General features: G+C 52.5%; 1 protein-coding gene across 6 annotated transcripts in view; it reads left to right on the plus strand.

Annotated features, from left to right (window-relative positions):
- The window catches only part of LOC140486142 (phosphorylase b kinase regulatory subunit alpha, liver isoform-like), a 115,735-nt gene that overhangs the window by 16,415 nt on the left and 80,374 nt on the right, over positions 1-18,946 (plus strand). For all 6 annotated transcript variants that reach the window (XM_072584818.1, XM_072584817.1, XM_072584819.1 and 3 more), the window contains exons 7-9: positions 9,687-9,767; positions 14,043-14,141; positions 14,268-14,414. In XM_072584818.1, coding sequence (XP_072440919.1) covers positions 9,687-9,767; positions 14,043-14,141; positions 14,268-14,414 — 327 coding nt within the window. The remainder of the gene's footprint in view (positions 1-9,686; positions 9,768-14,042; positions 14,142-14,267; positions 14,415-18,946) is intronic.

An 18,946-nucleotide genomic window follows, 5' to 3' on the forward strand; every position in this document is an offset into this window, starting at 1 on the left:
AAAAGAAACATTTGTACACTATGCACAAATTATTTCAAACAGTCCTTTTTCAAATATCAGCATTAAAGTTTAAACCATTTTACCCTCAACAGCAACTATATGTATAGTCAAACCACTAGGAAGGGTCATTCAGTCTCCACGTTAAAGTTCAGTCAGGCCAAGTGAACCTGGAACTTTGTTTCTCGGGCTTTCTCTTACTGATGTTTGAAGCAATTTCAGAGCAACCATGTGGTTTTCCATACACTTGGCTTCCAGAAGTTTTCTGTTTCTGGATATTTCCTCTTGATCCACGCAGGACTTTTTCCCAGCCCTGACTGCTTGGGGGTTGCTAAGACTAACAGCACGCTTTGCTCTGACTGCACACTCACACACTGTCTGACCTTCTGAATGGTTCTATCGTTCTGTGATACTGGACATCTCCTGCTAGTCAACAGAAGATTTTTTTCCCAACCAAAACGCTTGTTCCTAATGCACTAAACTATTCACCTCAAGTGTTTTGATGTGTTCATCTTATTTAGGTGCATGTAAACACAAGACTGCAGACAGGCAAAAGTGAAGACTGCAGATGCTGGGAATCAGAGTCTAGATTAGAGTGATGCTGGAAAAGCACAGCAGGTCAGGCAGCATCTGAGGGGCAGGAAAATCGACGTTTCGCGCAAAAGCCCTTCATCAGGAATGAATCAGACTTCAGACATCCCAGCTACGACAGGGCTGCAGGGTGACTCAGTGGTTAGCACTGCTGCCTCACAGCGCCAAGGACCCGGGTTCGATTCCACCCTCCGGCAACTGTGTGGAGTTTTTACATTGTCCCCATGTCTGCATGGATTTCCTCTGGAACTCTGTCTCCTCCCTGCAGCCCAAAGATGTGCAAGCTAGGTAGATTGGTCATGCCAAATTACCCGTGGTGTCTAGGGATGTGCAGGCTAGGTGGGTTAGCCTTAGGGAATGCATAGTTGCAGGGATAGGGTAGGGGCGTGCGCCTAGGTGGGATGTTCTTCAGAAGGCCGATGTGGACTGGATCACCCTGGTTTGGCCTGGACCGGCCTGGTTCCACAGAACTCAGAACTCAGATTCTCAGAACTCAAAAAATGAAATCCAAACCATGTCCATTCCTTCTTGACAAATATAGTATAGAAATACAAATCAAACTCAAAGCAATCGTGATTCTATTCACTTCAGAACCCAGATTTCCATATTGTGTTATTTCAGTGTTAGATACCAGTTGTTAGAATGCTGCTTCAACAGAGCCCAGTCCTATCATGCTCCCAGCAGAGTTTGGTTTTAGCCCAACCTGCACAAACTACAGCTCCCTGATTATTTGTTCCCTATATACATATGTCCCCATCCCCTTATCACTTAATTGGCCACTTAAGCACAACAAAAGTTTCTGCTGTGGGAAGGAGAGTGCAAACTGATATATAAAGTTTAAAAAGAGAAACATTGTTGCAGGCATGTGTCTTAGTCAGTCCAGGAATTGTGACCAGTGCTACACCATTAAGGATCCGCTCTGAATCTCATCCGATTTGTCTCATGCCCGTATTTCCCTTCAGCGACATCGTTCCGACTGTATTTCATGGGTTGACTTGGATTTCATTAATGAATCTCATTGCCACCTCCCCTTCACATCTGAAGTTTCAAAGTTACTTCTTGGGCTGCAGACATCATTTGGGGTGGCACGGTGGCTCAGTGGTTAGCACTGTTGCCTCATAGTGACAGGGTCCTAGTTTTGATTCCACCTTCGGGTGACTGTATGGAATTTCCACGTTTTCCCGGTGTCTGCGTGGGTTTCCTCTGGGCGCTCTGATTTTCTCCCACAATCCACAGTTGTGCAGTTTAGGTGGATTGGTGACTCTAAATTTACCATAGTGTCCAGGATGTGCAACCTGTGTAGATAAGCCATGGGAAATGTAAGGTTCTCAGGATGGGGTGCGGGGTGGGAAGCGGTCTGGATGGCTTTCTCTTTGGAAGGTTGGTATGGACTCAATAGGTGACATGGCCTGCTTCCACATTCTGGGCATTCTGTGATTTGTCCATCCCTAATTGCCCATGAACGGAATGGTTTGTTTGACCATTTGCAAGGGGATTTTTAGAGTCAACCATATTTAAATGTTTTTAAGATTGACTCGTGACATTGCTCACGCTGGCTAGCCAGAATTTATTGTCTGTCCCTTGATGCCCCCTTGAGAAGGTGGTGGTGAGCTGCTGCAGTCCATGCCCTTAGGGAGGGAATTCCAGGATTTTAGCCCAGTGACAGTGAAGGAGCAGCAAAATATTTCCCAGTCAGGATGGTGAGTGGCTTGGAGAGGAATTTGCAGGTGGTGGTGTTTCCACATATCTGCTGCCCTTGCCCTTCTAGATACAAATGGTCATGGGTTTGGAAGGTGCTGTCTGAGGAGCTTTAGTGTGTTTCTACAGTGCATCTTATAGATGCTATTGAGCATCGGTGCTGGAGGGAATGGATGCTTGTGGAGGTGGGGCCAATCAAGTTGGCTGCTTTGTCCTGGGTGGTGTTGGAGCTGCACCCATCCAGGCAAGTGGGGAGTATTGCTTGGTCTTCAGTTAGAGGTAGGCCAGACTAGTTGAGGACGGCAGATTTTCTTCCCTGGGAATGGTATCATTGGAACAGCTCTCTCATGGGCTAACATGGCCACTGAATGGCCTGTGGCTCTTTTGTGAAAACACACAGGGCTAAAACTGCCATTGAGATTTTAATCAATCTGTTCCAAGATGTTACAACAAAGCTGTAGTGTTGCTGGGACTCCCAGTTTAGAGGTAGGGACACTATCACCATGCAAACAGCACTTTAAAGCTGTGATTTATGATTGGCTTAATTGTGCAACTGTTTCAAAAGTACATATTGTATTTAAAATACTCTCCCTATGGCGTAAATTCTCCCCCAAAATTACTTGTCTCAGAAATGATGTCCACCCGTATCCCTGTCCAGGCAAAGTGATGTCTGTTATGACGGCTTTCCTTGCAAGCTGGGTCTGCCAAGTTATGATTTGAATGTTGGAGCTGGTCAGAGAGATTGAAGGGCCATTCATTCCTGTGTAAATACAATGGCTTTTATACTGCACTCTGCCAACATGGGGCCAGATACTGTATTGGCAAGACTTAGTAATCTCAAAGAGAGCGCAAGTCAGGGGAAGGCTCTGTTACTGTATTCTATTGTATGCTAACTCTCTCCCTCGCTCAGAATGCAGCTCGTTGCCAGCCCGAGCAGTTCCACATCCCTCGCCGCTCATTTTCCTGTCCCTGCTAACGTCTCAATTGGGTCTGACCGTGTTAAACTTCCCTGGCCACCTCCCCTGATTGTCACTGGGTGGAAGAAGCACTACAGATTGAACTGCTTCCAGCTCCCACATTGCCAGTGATCATGTGAACCTGTACAGGCCCCTTGAGCCTGCTCTGCCATTCTGGAAGATCACGGTGGATTTGACTACTACGAGTTCCATGGGAGTGGCCAAGGTAATTCCAAATTACCTTTCACACCCTTGCTTGTCAAGAACCTTAGTCAAGCTCTGCCTTATAAAGTTCAAAGCCTCTGTTTCCATCAGCCTTTGATGGCACCGTAGCTCAGGTCCCTGCCTCACAGCAGCAGGGACCCAGGTTCGATTCCCGCCTCGGCCAACTGTCTGTGTGGAGTTTGCACATTCTCCCCGTGTCTGCATGGGTTTCCTCAGAGTGCTCGGGTTTCCTCCCACAGTCCGAATCATAGAGGTGTACAGCATGGAAACAGACCATTCGGTTCAACACGTCCATGCCGACCAGATATCCTAAATTAATCTAGTGCCATTTGCCAGCACTTGGCCCATATCCTCTAACCCCTTCCTAGTCATATACCCATCCAGATGCCTTTTAAATGTTAGAATTGTACCAGCCTCCACCACTCCCTCTGGCAGCTCATGCCATATGCACACCACTCTCTGCGTGAAAAAGTTGCCCCTTCAGTCCCTTTTAAATCTTACCCCCCCACCTCTAGTTCTGGACTCACCAACCCCAGGGAAAAGATCTTGTTTGTTTACTCTATCCATGTCCCTCATGATTTTATAAACCTCTAAGGTCACCCCCTCAGCCTCCGACACTCCAGGGAAAACAGCCCCAGCCTGTTTGACCTCTCCCTATAGCTCAAACCCTCCAACATCTTTGTGGGCGGCACGGTGGCACAGTGGTTAGCACTGCTGCCTCACAGCGCCAGAGACCCGGGTTCAGTTCCCGCCTCAGGCGACTGACTGTGTGGAGTTTGCACGTTCTCCCCGTGTCTGCGTGGGTTTCCTCCGGGTGCTCCGGTTTCCACCCACAGTCCAAAGATGTGCAGGTCAGGTGAATTGGCCATGCTAAATTGCCCGTAGTGTTAGGTAAGGGGTAAATGTAGGGGTATGGGTGGGTTGCGCTTCGGCGGGTCGGTGTGGACTTGTTGGGCCGAAGGGCCTGTTTCCACACTGTAATGTAATGTAATGTAAATCTTTTCTGAACCCTTTCAAGTTTCACAACATCCTTCCGAATTGCACGCAATATACCAAAAGACTCGATGATTCTATGTGCAGATTAGGTGGACTGGCCATGGGAAATACAGGGTTCCGGGGATTAGGAAGGGGTGTGGGTCTGAGAGGGTTACGCTTTGGAGGGTTGATGAGGACTCAATGGGTCAAGTGACCTGTTTTCACACTGTAAGGGATTCTATGATTTCATGATGAAGAATGTTCCAAAGTGGGGGAGTGTGGGTGTGGGGTCATTCTGGGGGGGGGGGGGGGGGAGTGTGGGTGTGGGGTCATTCTGGGGGGGGGGGGGGAGTGTGGGTGTGGGGTCATTCTGGGGGGGGGGGGGGGGAGTGTGGGTGTGGGGTCATTCTGGGGGGGGAGTGTGGGTGTGGGGTCATTCTGGGGGGGGGGGTAGTGTGGGTGTGGGGTCATTCTGGGGGGGGGGGGGGAGTGTGGGTGTGGGGTCATTCTGGGGGGGGGCGAGTGTGGGTGTGGGGTCATTCTGGGGGGGGGCGAGTGTGGGTGTGGGGTCATTCTGGGGGGGGGGGCGAGTGTGGGTGTGGGGTCATTCTGGGGGGGGGGCGAGTGTGGGTGTGGGGTCATTCTGGGGGGGGGCGAGTGTGGGTGTGGGGTCATTCTGGGGGGGGGGGGGGAGTGTGGGTGTGGGGTCATTCTGGGGGGGGGGGAGTGTGGGTGTGGGGTCATTCTGGGGGGGGGAGTGTGGGTGTGGGGTCATTCTGGGGGGGGGGAGGGTGGGTGTGGGGTCATTCTGGGGGGGGGGGGGGAGTGTGGGTGTGGGGTCATTCTGGGGGGGGGGGGAGTGTGGGTGTGGGGTCATTCTGGGGGGGTGGGGGAGTGTGGAGGGGGGTTGGTCATTCTGGGGGGGGTGGTCATTCTGGGGGGGGGGTGGGGGAGTGTGGGGGGGGGGTGGGGGAGTGTGGGGGTGTGTGGTCATTCTGGGGGGGGTGGGGGAGTGTGGGGGGGTGGTCATTCTGGGGGGGGTGGCGGAGTGTGGGGGTGGGGGAGTGTGGGGGTGGGGTCATTCTGGGGGGGGTGGGGGAGTGTGGGGGTGGGGTCATTCTGGGGAGTGTGGGGGTGGGGTCATTCTAGGGGGGGTGGGGGAGTGTGGGGGTGGGGTCATTCGGGGGGGGTGGGGGAGTGTGGGGGTGGGGTCATTCTGGGGGGGGTGGGGGAGTGTGGAGGTGGGGTGGGGGAGTGTGGGGGAGTGTGGGGGCGTGGTCATTCTGGGGGGGGGTGGGGGAGTGTGGGGGGGTGGTCATTCTGTGGGGGGGGTCATTCTGGGGGGGGTGGACATTCTGGGGGGGGTGGGGGAGTGTGGGGGTGGGATCATTCTGGGGGTGGTGGGGGAGTGTGGGGGTGGGGTCATTCTGGGGGGGGTGGGGGAGTGTGGGGGTGGGGTCATTCGGGGAGGGGGGGGGAGTGTGGGGGTGGGGTCATTCGGGGAGGGGGGGGGAGTGTGGGGGTGGGGTCATTCGGGGAGGGGGGGAGTGTGGGTGTGGGGTCATTCGGGGGGGGTGGGGGAGTGTGGGTGTGGGGTCATTCGGGGAGGGGGGGAGTGTGGGTGTGGGGTCATTCGGGGAGGGGGGGAGTGTGGGTGTGGGGTCATTCGGGGGGGGTGGGGGAGTGTGGGTGTGGGTTCATTCGGGGAGTGGGGTGGGGGAGTGTGGGTGTGGGGTCATTCGGGGGGTGGGGTGGGGGAGTGTGGGTGTGGGGTCATTCGGGGGGTGGGGTGGGGGAGTGTGGGGGTGGGGTCATTCGGGGGGTGGGGTGGGGGAGTGTGGGTGTGGGGTCATTCGGGGGGTGGGGTGGGGGAGTGTGGGGGTGGGGTGGGGGAGTGTTTGTGTGGGGTCATTCGGGGGGTGGGGTGGGGGAGTGTGGGGGTGGGGTCATTCTGGGAGCGTAGGTGTGGGGTCAAGCGGGGGGAGGCGAGGGAGTGGGGTCATTTGGGGGTGTGTGGGGTCATTCGGTGGGGGGGAGTGTGGGTGGGGGGGAGTGTGGGAGGAGGCAAGCGTGGGTGTGGGGTCATTTGGGAGGAGTGTGGGTGTGGGGTCATTCGGGGGGGGGAGGTGGGGGAGTGTGGGGGGGGTGGTCATTCTGGGGGGGGGGTGGGGGAGTGTGGGGGGGGTGAGGGAGTGTGGGGGGGGTGAGGGAGTGTTGGGGGGGTGGTCATTCTGGGGGGGGTGGGGGAGTGTGGGGGGGGTGAGGGAGTGTTGGGGGGGTGGTCATTCTGGGGGGGGGTGGGGGAGTGTGGGGGGTGTGGTCATTCTGTGGGGGGGGGTGGGGGAGTGTGGGGGGGGGGTCATTCTGGGGGGGGGGTGGGGGAGTGTGGGGGTGGGGTCATTCTGGGGGGGGGTGGGGGAGTGTGGGGGTGGGGTCATTCTGGGGGGGGGTGGGGGAGTGTGGGGGTGGGGTCATTCTGGGGGGGTGGGGGAGTGTGGGTGTGGGGTCATTCTGGGGGTGGGGTGGGGGGGGTCATTCTGGAGGGGGTGGGGTCATTCTGGGGGGGTGGGGTGTGTGGGTGTGGGGTTATTCGGGGGGGGTGGGGGAGTGTATGTGTGGGGTCATTCGGGGGGTGGGGTGGGGGAGTGTGGGTGTGGGGTCATTCTGGGAGCGTAGGTGTGGGGTCAAGCGGGGGGAGGCGAGGGAGTGTGGGGTCATTCGTTGGGGGGGGGGGGGGAGTGTGGGTGGGTGGTCATGTGGGAGGAGGCAAGCGTGGGTGTGGGGTCATTTGGGAGGAGTGTGGGTGTGGGGTCGTTCTGGGGGTGGGGTGGGGGGGTGGGGCCATTCTGGAGGGGGGAGGGGGAGAGGTGGGGGAGTGTGGGGGGGGGTGGTCATTCTGGGGGGGGGGGTGGGGGGGTGTGGGGTCATTCTGGGAGCGTGGGTGTGGGGTCAAGCGGGGGGAGGCGAATGTGGGTGTGGGGTCATTCGGGGGGGGGCGGGGGGAGTGTGGGTGTGGGGTCATTCGGAGGTGGGGGGGAGAGAAGGAGTGTGGGTGCGGGGTCATTCGGCGGGGGGGAGGAGTGTGGGTGCGGGGTCATTCGGGGGGTGGAGGAGTGTGGGTGCGGGGTCATTTGGGGTCTGTCGGGGTGCGGTGCGGGGTCATTCGGGGTCTGTCGGGCTGGGGTGCGGTGCGGGGTCATTTGGGGTCTGTCGGGCTGGGGTGCGGGGTCATTTGGTGGGGGAGGAGTGTGGGTGCGGGGTCATTCGGGGTGGAGTGTGGGGGTGGAGTCAGTCGGTGTGGGTCGGGCTGGGGTGCGGGGTCATTTGGGGTGGAGTGCGGGGGTGGAGTCAGTCGGTGTGGAGAGTGTGGGTATGGGGTCAGTCTGGGGGGAGGGTGTGGGGTCATTCAGGGGGGGTGGGGGAGTGTGGGTGTGGGGTCATTCTGGTAGCGTGGGTGTGGGGTCAAGCGGGGGGAGGCGAGGGAGTGGGGTCATTTGGGGGTGTGTGGGGTCATTCGGTGGGGGGGAGTGTGGGTGGGTGGTCATGTGGGAGGAGGCAAGCGTGGGTGTGGGGTCATTTGGGAGGAGTGTGGGTGTGGGGTCATTTGCGGGGGTGTGGGGTCAAGCAGGGGGAGGCGAATGTGGGTGTGGGGTCATTTGGTGGGTGGGAGTGTGGGTGTGGGGTCATTCTGAGGGGGTGTGGGAGTGTGGGTGTGGGGTCATTCTGGGGGGGGGGTGGGGGAGTTTGGGTGTGGGGTCATTCTGGGGGGGGTAGGGGAGTGTGGGTGTGGGGTCATTCTGGGGGGGGGTAGGGGAGTGTGGGTGTGGGGTCATTCTGGGGGGGGGGGTGGGGGAGTGTGGGTGTGGGGTCATTCTGGGAGCGTGGGTGTGGGGTCAAGCGGGGGGAGGCGAGGGAGTGGGGTCATTTGGGGGTGTGTGGGGTCATTCGATGGGGGGGAGTGTGGGTGAGGGGTCATGTGGGAGGAGGCAAGCGTGGGTGTGGGGTCATTTGGGAGGAGTGTGGGTGTGGGGTCATTTGGGGGTGTGTGGGGTCAAGCAGGGGGAGGCGAATGTGGGTGTGGGGTCATTCGGTGGGTGGGAGTGTGGGTGTGGGGTCATTCGGGGGGGTGCGGGGGGAGTGTGCGTGTGGGTTCATTCGGGGGTGGAGGAATGTGGGTGCGGGGTCATTCGGCGGGGGGGAGGAGTGTGGGTGCGGGGTCATTCGGGGGGGAGGAGTGTTGGTGCGGGGTCATTCGGGGGGGAGGAGTGTTGGTGCGGGGTCATTCGGGGGGGGAGGAGTGTTGGTGCGGGGTCATTCGGGGGGGAGGAGTGTTGGTGCGGGGTCATTCGGGGGGGGGAGGAGTGTTGGTGCGGGGTCATTCGGGGGGGGAGGAGTGTGGGTGCGGGGTCATTCGGGGGGGAGGAGTGTTGGTGCGGGGTCATTCGGGGGGGGGAGGAGTGTTGGTGCGGGGTCATTCGGGGGGGAAGGAGTGTTGGTGCGGGGTCATTCGGGGGGGAGGAGTGTTGGTGCGGGGTCATTCGGGGGGGGGAGGAGTGTTGGTGCGGGGTCATTCGGGGGGGGAGGAGTGTGGGTGCGGGGTCATTCGGGGGGGGGGAGGACTGTGGGTGCGGGGTCATTCGGGGGGGAGGAGTGTGGGTGCGGGGTCATTTGGGGTCTGTCGGGCTGGGGTGCGGTGCGGGGTCATTTGGGGTCTGTCGGGCTGGGGTGCGGGGTCATTCGGTGGGGGAGGAGTGTGGGTGCGGGGTCATTCGGGGTGGAGTGTGGGGGTGGAGTCAGTCGGTGTGGGTCGGGCTGGGGTGCGGGGTCATTTGGGTGGAGTGCGGGGGTGGAGTCAGTCGGTGTGGAGAGTGTGGGCATGGGGTCAGTCGGGGAGGGGAGTGTGTGTGAGTGTGGGGTCAATCGGGGGCGAGTGTTGGCTTGGGGTCAGTCGGGGGTGAGTGTCGGTGTGGGGTCAGTCGGGAGGGGAGTGGAGGGGGTGTGGGGTCAGTCGTGGGGAGAGGGTCGGTGTGAGGTCAGTCAGGAGGGGAGTGGAGGGGGTGTGGGGTCAGTCATGGGGAGAGTGTCGGTGTGGGGTCAGTCGGGGGGGGAAGTGTGAGTGTGGGGTCAGTCAGGGGGGGAGGGGAAAGAGTGTGGGTGTGGGGTCAGTCGGGGGGCTTTGGGGGAGTGTGGGTATGAATCTGGCTGAAAGCTGACGTTTCTGGTCTCTTTTTTTTTTGACTGTAGGACTATGGCATGTGGGAACGTGGTGATAAAACAAACCAGGGAATAGCAGAGCTGAACGCAAGCTCTGTCGGCATGGCCAAGGTAATTAAGACGTGTATTGATTTCTTTTCAAACTGAAATATTTAAGTTGAACGGGAGCACCAAGTTTCATTGCCATTTTGTCCGCTATGATGTGTCTATCTATGGGAGAGGAAGTGGTCTTGCATTACTGACATCAGTTGGAAATCTACAACAACCTGAAATGTTTTCTGTCTGGCGTTGTGTTGAACTGTCATGAGCATTTGCAATAATTGTCTTCAAATGTGTGTAACTGGCTTCACATTCTTATGTTCAAAGTTCATTCTCCTTTGGCAGTGACATGAGAAATGAGCATTTACTTGACAAAATGTGACCCCCATATCGATGTATTTATTGGGCGGCACGGTGATACAGTGGTTAGCACTGCTGCCTCACAGCGTCAGAGACCCGGGTTCAATTCCCGCCTCAGGCGGTGTGGAGTTTGCACATTCTCCCCCTGTCTGCATGGGTTTCCTCCAGGTGCTCCGGTTTCCTCCCACAGTCCAAAAATGTGCAGGTTAGGTGAATTGGCCATGCTAAATTGCCCATGGTGTTAGGTGAAGGGATAAATGTAGTGGAATGGGTCTGGGTGGTTGCAGGTCAGTGTGGACTTGTTGGGCCGAAGGGCCTGTTTCCACACTGTAAGTAATCTAATCAAATCATATTGATGTATTTATTGGTCCTCGCCTCCACCGTTGCCAAATGAGTAGGCGTGTCAGCATACTTGTCGTCACATGTCAGCACGTGTCACGGTGTGTAATACGATAAGAGCTTTGTCAGGTTGACAGCTTTCCTGAATCTCGCCAGCTGCTGAGGGCATACATTTACTGTGTCTCTTTTGGTTTCTGATGTGATGGAAGGATGTGACACCATCGTGATACCTGTCATGAAGCCTCTTATTTATAGTGATCTTATACGACCGAGACTCATGTTGCATCTCCTCTTAGAACACCAGCTGTTCAGCTGAGCTCATTGCGAAGACTCTCTTTGAAGAAAGTGTCATGTGCCACTATGATGGACATTTGCTGTGAACACCCTGGGGTCAGGGTTGAACCTTGGCCAACCTTTGCTAAGGCAGAGGGGCATATGGGGCTGAGGCCACAGTCATATCGAGTAGCAGAGCAGTCTTGAAGGGTTGTGTGTGCCCTTCATGTTCCTAACATTGTTTGTTGCTATAGTTCACTGCTCAGCGCCGGACTCAGTTCCTCGTGGATGTCAGGCTTCAGCCCTCCTGAGTAAAGGGAAGTTGTTATGAGACAGGCCAACACACAGGACTTTAGCATCTGATCCAGCTCAGTGCCCAGAGTGATGTGAATAGAATTACAATTAGTATGAGGTTTGTGGTCATGTGTACTCGATTGTTGAAGTTTACAATGTTGCCCCTCACGGCATAATCCTAAGTATAAAGTACCGAGGTAGAGATCTTAGAGAAACAAAGGAAAAACTGTTACATTATCTTACAGTGCTACATAGTATAAGTTAGAAAATAAGAGATAAAGTTAAAAGGGTAAACGTTACAGTCAGATAAACAGATTACAGAGAAACATGACATGGCAGTAAGTCAGCACAAAGAGATTCCACACATGGTCTGACTGGCCTCACTAGCTACTGACTGCCCACAACAGTCCCCAGTCCAACAACCATCCCCGTTTCACTCCATGTCTCCAACCTGCTCCAGCCCTCAGCTGATCCAAGGTAAGTTTTCTTTTCTTAAAAGAAAACCACTTTAAACTCTTCGGGGGGAAAAAAAAGAGAGGAAGGAAAAGAACAATGAAAGAGCGGCTGGATGGACAAGCACCAGGTTGAGAAGCCCACTTGTCCATCACCACCTTGAGTTATTGCCACCGGTCAGACTCCCACCTCAGGATGCCAGCAGGAGGAGGACTGGTTAGCTCACCCCTAAACACAAGGTCTCCACTGTAAAAGGTCACCTCAGTCAGTGAGGAATGATGCATTGGTAAACTTTCAGACATAGCAATGATGCAACACTTTGTACACTGGGGATCTACCAACTAGAAATGTCCAGTAATTGGAGCTGAACCATTTGTCCTAGCAGAGTGCGGGCTAGATTGACTCCAGGAGCAAGTCTGGTGGTGTGGGTCTTTACCATGGAATGCCAGCACCTACAGGCTAAATGTCCTTTCCTAAAGGGCATTAGTGAACCAGATGTGGGTGGCACAATGGCTCCGTGGTTGTGGGCAGCACAGTGGCTGGCACTGCTGCTTCACAGCACCAGGGACCCGCGTTCGATTTCCAGCCTCGGGTCACTGTCTGTGTGGAGTTTGCACATTCTCTCTGTGTCTGCGTGGGTTTCCTCCGGGTGCTCCAGTTTCCTCCCACAGTCCAAAGATGTGCAGGCTAGGTGGGTTGGCCAAGCTAAATTGCCCATAGTGATCAGGGATGTGTAGGTTAGGTGCATTAGTCAGGGGTAAATAAAGAGTAATAGGATAGGGGAATGGGTCTGGGTGGGTTACTGTTCAGAGGGTTGGTGTGGATTTATTGGGTCGAAAGGCCTGTTTCCACACTGTAGGGATTCTGTGATTTCAGATGGTTCTTACAACAATCAATGATCTTTGCCATTGTCACTATCCTGCGAATAACTTTCAATTCCAGATTTAATCACTCAGATCTGAATTCTACCACTGGCAGTGGTGAAATTGGAACAGAAGCTCTGGGTCTTCAGTGCCATGACGTAACCACTACACCACCATCTCCCTGAGGCTGTAATGGTAGTTCCTACAAACTGATGTGCATGCTTCAGCCAGTCCCCTGTTGGACTTGGGCAAACACCTGCTTTACCCTTGGCTGGGATAATGATGTTTCAGGAATTTCCTGGTTCAGAATGCAGTACTCTCCTGAGAAGTTGCCAGGGCACTGAGATGGCACAGTTATAAAGCCTGACTGGTTTAGCTGCTGTTAGATAGACACCCCTTCATATTGCTGCATTGAACCCATTGGGTGGATGGATCGAGACCAAGAATCTATGGCAACATGAGGAGAAACCTCTTGCTGGTGCAGTGAGCATGGTACCTGTGAGTGTGGGCAAGGCAGCTTCAGGATCTGAATGTGCAGGGTTACAGAGAGAAGTTGGGGATGGTGACACTGAGTGAGCGAGATGCTCATTTGGAGAGCCCAAAAGCATGGGAGGAGGCCATTCAGCTCATCGAGTCCACACTGACCCTCCAGAGAGTGTCCCACCCAGACCCAACCCCAACCCCCTACCCTATCCCTGTAATTCCCATGTCCACCTAGCCTACACACCCCTGGACACTATGGACAGTTTAGCATGACCAATCCAGCTAACGTGCACATCTCTGCACTGTGGGAGGAAACTAGAGCACCCAGATGAAACCCATGTAGACACAGGTAGAACATGCACACTCCACACAGACAATCGCCTGAGGGTGGAATTGATCCCTGGCACTGTGAGGCAGCAGTGCTAACCACTGAGCCCCCCCCCCCCCCCCCCCGGATGTGACGAGTTGAAAGGCCACCCTCTATACTTCAGACTGTGATTGCGGGAGATAGTGACCAATACAATTCCTCTGTGTGTTCTTCAGATTGCTGCTTCCCTCCAGGAACAGTTCATCTCTTTGCCTGCCATTTGACCCCCATAATAATAAAGTCCTTGTTGTTGTTGTTGTCCATTCACATCCAAAGTTGAGAGGTTTCTTTTTTCTATGTCTGTGTTTAGATTAGCTTCTCTACAGTGTGGAAACAGGCCCTTCGGCCTAACAAGTCCACACCGCCCCTCTGAAGAGAAACCCATTCCCCTACCCTATATTTACCCCTGACTAGCGCACCTAACACTGCGGGCAATTTAGCACGGCTAATTTACCTGACCTGCACATCTTTGGATTGTGGGAGGAAACCCAAGCACCCAGAGGAAACCCACGCAGACACAGGGAGAATGTGCAAACTCCACACAGACAGGCGGGAATCGAACCCAGGACCCTGGTGCTGTGAGGCAGCAGTGCTAACCACTGAGCTACCGTGCCATGTTCTGTTAAGCTTTAAAATGTAAGGAGCAGTCCCTGTGGTTTCTGGTACGCTGCACCTTTTCCTGTGTTCTCCTGTTTGTATTAATGGTAACAAACCCTGCCAATAACTCTCAGAGGGGCATTTCTATTTGAGAGAGTGCTAAGAAACGCCACTGCAGGGTGTTCCAACTGTGCCGTGCTGAAACGGATCCGTGAATTGTGAAACCGTGCTTTTGGTCACTGTTGTTCAATGAGCAATGCTTTGGGTGCAGGCTGTATGAGCTTTGGTTGTAAACAAGTTTATTCCCAATTGGTGCAGGCGGCTCTGGAGGCAATTGATGAGCTGGATTTGTTTGGTGCACGTGGAGGTCCCAAGTCGGTGATTCATGTTCTTCCTGATGAGGTCCAGCTTTGCCAGGTAAATGTGAGAGAGAGAGAGAATGATGAGACTGAGTGATTTGATCGCAGCACTGCCATTTTATTGATCAGTCAAGATTCCAAGCGAGTGGTTCTTGTTTAATTGACTGTTCTCTTTTTATTTCAGTCCATTCTTCTTTCTATGTTACCTAGAGCTTCAACATCCAAAGAGATTGATGCCGGACTTCTCTCAATTATTTCCTACCCGGCTTTTGCTGTGGATGATATTGATCTTGTAAATATCACAAAGAATGAAATCATTACAAAATTGCAGGTAAGTTTGTTTTTTATTTAAAAGTCAACTGTCCGGTGTAGTAAGTCGGCTTTACAACTGAAGAATGAGGCGGGCAGGAGTTTCCTCATAGAAACGTATAAAATCCTGATGGGACTGGACAGGCTGGATGTTGGAAGAATGTTCCCAATGTTGGGGAAGTCCAGAACAAGGGGTCACAGTGTAAGAAAAAGGGGATAAAGGGTAAGCCATTCAGGATGAAGATGAGGAAGGATTTCTTTGCTCAGAGAGTTGTGAACCTGTGGAATTCTCTCCCACAGAAAGCTATTGGGGCCAGTTCAGATTAGATTCCCTACAGTATGGAAACAGGTCCTTCGGCCCAACAAGTTTACACCAACCCTCGGAAGAGTAACCCACCCAGGCCCATTCCCCTACCCTGTATTTTCCCATGTACTAATGCACCTAACACTATGGGCAATTTGGCTTGGCCAACCCACCTAACCTGCACATCTTCAGACTGTGGGAAGAAACTGGAGCACCCGGAGGAAACCCAGACAGACACAGGAAGAATGTGTAAACTCCATACAGACAATCGCCTGAGGTGGGAATCAAACCAGGGTCCCTGGCGCTGTGAGGCAGCAATGCTAACCACTGAATTCCTGAGATCTATTCAAGAGGGAGGGGGACATAGTCCTTGTGCTAAAGGGACCAGGGAGTATGGAGAGAAAGCAGGAGTGGGGTAATGAAATTGATCATCAGCTGTGATCATACTGAATGGTGGAGCAGGTTCAAAGGGCCGAATAGTCTCCCCTGCACCTGTTTTCTATGTTTTCCTGTTACTGAATACACTAGGCGTTTATCTGCAGCTTTTTCAGTAAACAGTAAGTGGCGTGGTAGATAATGGACTATCTAGGGACATAGTCTGTGTGGACATCCAGAAGATATTTAATAAGGTTGCATATATGAGACTATTAATGAAAAGTGCATCGAATTGCAGTCAATCTGTTGCCTTGGAATTGAGATTTAGTGAGAATGTAGGAGCTGACAATAAGGAAAATTATTTAATCCCAGTGATGAGAATACTGGATGAGTGTGATTATTTGTTATAGCCTGGCTTTGATGGACCAGAATTACTTAAATCTGTGGAAGAGCCAGGACTAAGGAGACAAGCAACTGGGCTTCAGAATAAATTGAAATCCAACAGACTTAACCTAGCTGATGGTTTTGTTTTGCTGTGCCTTTTACTCCAGTAGGCTCTTCCTCCTGCTCATTCTGATTTAGATTTGATTTATTATGGCCAAAGCTTCCTAGTGAAGCATTTTATTTTGTGTGCAGTACAGGCAGATTATACCTCACACAATGTGCATTAGGGTAATGGAACTGAGCAAGGTGTATAATGTTACAGCAGCAGAGAAGGTGCACAAACAGCGAGATCAACATTAGGTTTAAAATTCGAGAGGTCAGTTCAGGTGTCTAATAACAGCGGGAGAGAAGTTGTTCCTAAATCTGTTGGTATGTGTGTTTTGAGCTTTTGTATCTTCTGGGAGAGGTTGAAAGAGATTTTAATCAGGGTGGGAAGGTTCTATAATATGCCCCAAATGGTGTGACCTCCTGGTCCAAGTATAGGTATTGCTGAGCTTCCACTAGTCACATGGAAATACTTGCTTGGCATCTGTTGCTGAGCTGGATTGTGTGTCCCGACGGAGATTCTCAGCCTCATCCAATTCTCTCGAGTGCTCTCTTTCTCTCTGTGTCTGTCTCTGTGTCTGTCTCTGTGTCTGTCTCTGTGTCTGTCTCTGTGTCTCTGTCTCTGTGTCTCTGTCTCTCTGTCTGTCTCTCTCTGTCTGTCTCTCTCTCTGTCTGTCTCTCTCTCTGTCTGTCTCTCTCTCTGTCTGTCTCTCTCTCTGTCTGTCTCTCTCTCTGTCTGTCTCTCTCTCTGTCTGTCTCTCTCTCTCTCTCTGTCTCTCTCTCTCTCTGTCTCTCTCTCTCTCTCTGTCTCTCTCTCTCTCTGTCTCTCTCTCTCTCTGTCTCTCTCTCTCTCTGTCTCTCTCTCAACAGTTGGTTAATCACAAGAGGATGGGTATTGGCAGCCTGCAGGTAGGCTTTCTCCTCACTTATGTTATGAAAAACAAAACTCATCAGTTTTGTTTTTTAAGACATATCCAAAAACCAAAGCCGAAGGTCTTTCAGAAAGCAAACCCAAATGTAGACATGCTGAACTCAGGCCTTTTGGGGAAAAAGAAAATTCACTTGACCCGAGCAGTGGATCTAAAATTAAAGCTTTTTTTTCCCAAAGGGCCTGAACCCGGGGAGTCTACATGACTATTCAGGTCCATTCAGGCCAAACAAAGGACTTGAATGGAACAGACCTCGATCCAAAACTGAAAATGTCCTTCATCTGAAATGCAGTTGGTCCCGAGGTGATTGAATAAAGCATTCCTGACCTGCATCTCCATATTAACCTCATTATTTTCTTGCTTCTAAAAGCTTCTCAGCTGGGTCCAAAGTTCACACATCATATGTCATCACACACAGGCATAACAAAATGGAGACTGAACACCATATTCTTAACCCTTAATATAATCGATGATGACATTTGTCACAGTTAACTGTGTGGGTGTGTGTGTGGGTGTGTGTGTGGGTGTGTGTGGGTGTGTGTGTGTGTGGGTGTGTGTGTGGGTGTGTGTGTGGGTGTGTGTGTGGGTGTGTGTGTGGGTGTGTGTGTGGGTGTGTGTGTGGGTGTGTGTGGGTGTGTGTGGGTGGGTGTGGGTGGGTGTGTGTGTGTGAGAGTGTGTGTGAGAGTGTGTGTGAGAGTGTGTGTGAGAGTGTGTGTGTGAGAGTGTGTGTGTGAGTGTGTGTGTGTGAGCATGATAAGGAGGAGAAAGTCACAAAGGGACATTAATTGGTCAATTTAAGTGAGGAGTATTGTGGCAGATGGAGCTCAGTGTGTGAGCTTATCCCTTTGGGAGAAAGTTTTGGTAGTGAGAAGCTGGGAGCTGAGGGTGAGCAGAGAGAGAGAGTTAGGAATCCGCATACATTTATTAGTTATTGGTTAGGAGTGTGGTTGGTTATGTTACACTCCAGGTTCAATGGATAGTGCAGTAGGGCACGCCAGGAGCAGCACCAGCCATCCCTAAAAATGAGGTGTTGACCTGGTGAAGCTACCAAACAGGATTACTCACGTGCCAAATGGCATACACAGCAAGTGATAGACAGAGCTAAGTGATCCCGCAACCAACAGATCAGATCTAAGCTCTGCAGTCCTGCCACATCCTGTTGTGAATGGTGGTGCTCAGTTAAACAACTCACTGGAGGAGGAGGCTCCACAAATATCCCCATCCTCAATGATGGAGGAGCCCAGCACATCAGGGCAAAAGATAAAGATGAAGCATTTGCAGCAACCTTCAGCCAGAAATGAGGACTGGATGATCTATCTTGGCCTCGCCCAGTGGTCTCCAACATCACAGAGACCAGTCCACAGCCAATTAGATTCACTCTACATGATAGCAGGAAATTGTTGGAGGCATTGGATGCTGTTTAGTCTCTGGGCCCTGACAACGTTCTGGTAATAGTACTGAAGACTTGTGTTCCAGAACTTGCCGCTCCTCTTGCCAAGCTCTTCCAGTGTAGCTACAACACTGGTACCAATCCGACAGTGTGGATAATTGCACAAGTATGTTCTATACACAAAAAAAAAAGACAAATCCAACCCAGCCAACTACAGCCCCATCAGTCCATCCGTGATCATCAGTAAAGTGATGGAAGGGGCCATCAACAGTGCTATCAAGCAGCACCTGCACAGCAACAAGCTGCTCAGTGATGCCCAGTTTGGGTTCCACCAGGGCCACTAGTTCTGATCTCATTACAGCCTCGGTTCAAACATGGACAAAAGAGCTGAATTCCAGAGGGGAAGTGAGATTGACGGCCCTTGACATCAAGGCAGCATTCAACGGAGTGTGGCATTAAGGAGCCCTGGCAAAACTCTATTCAGTGGTAGCAGGGGGCAAACTCAACTGGATGAAGTCATTCCTGACACATTGGAAGATGGTGTTGGAGGTCAATAATCTCAGCTCCAGGACATCTCTGCAGGAGTCCCTCAGGCTAGTGGCCTAGCCCCAACCATCTTCAGCTGCTTCATCAATGACCTTCCCTCCATCATAGGGTCAGATGATTACACAACATTCAGCACCATTAACGACTCCTCAGACACTGAATCAGTCCATGTTCAAGTACAAGATGATCTAGACAGTATCCAGACAAGCTGACAAATGGCAAGTAACATTCACACCACACAAATGACCATCCCCAACAAGTTAATTTCTTGTTTTCTTTGAAAAGCATGTAGTTTAAGCTGAAAATTAAATCTCAATCGAGAATCTTGGATCTGAGCAAGGATAATTATTGAACGTTGGCTGTGGGAGACTGTAAAAATATATTAAAAGGTTTGACAGTATGTATGGTTAATATTTAAAGAATGGGTAGAATTTAATCTGAGGTTTGGAAAAAAAAGATAGATTCCTTAAAAGCAAAAGTCCCAAGCTGGAAAAGCATGGCTAACAACAGAAGGTAAAGAT

Source organism: Chiloscyllium punctatum, chromosome 15, assembly GCF_047496795.1.
Source record: "Chiloscyllium punctatum isolate Juve2018m chromosome 15, sChiPun1.3, whole genome shotgun sequence".
Classification (NCBI taxonomy): Eukaryota; Metazoa; Chordata; class Chondrichthyes; order Orectolobiformes; family Hemiscylliidae; genus Chiloscyllium; species Chiloscyllium punctatum.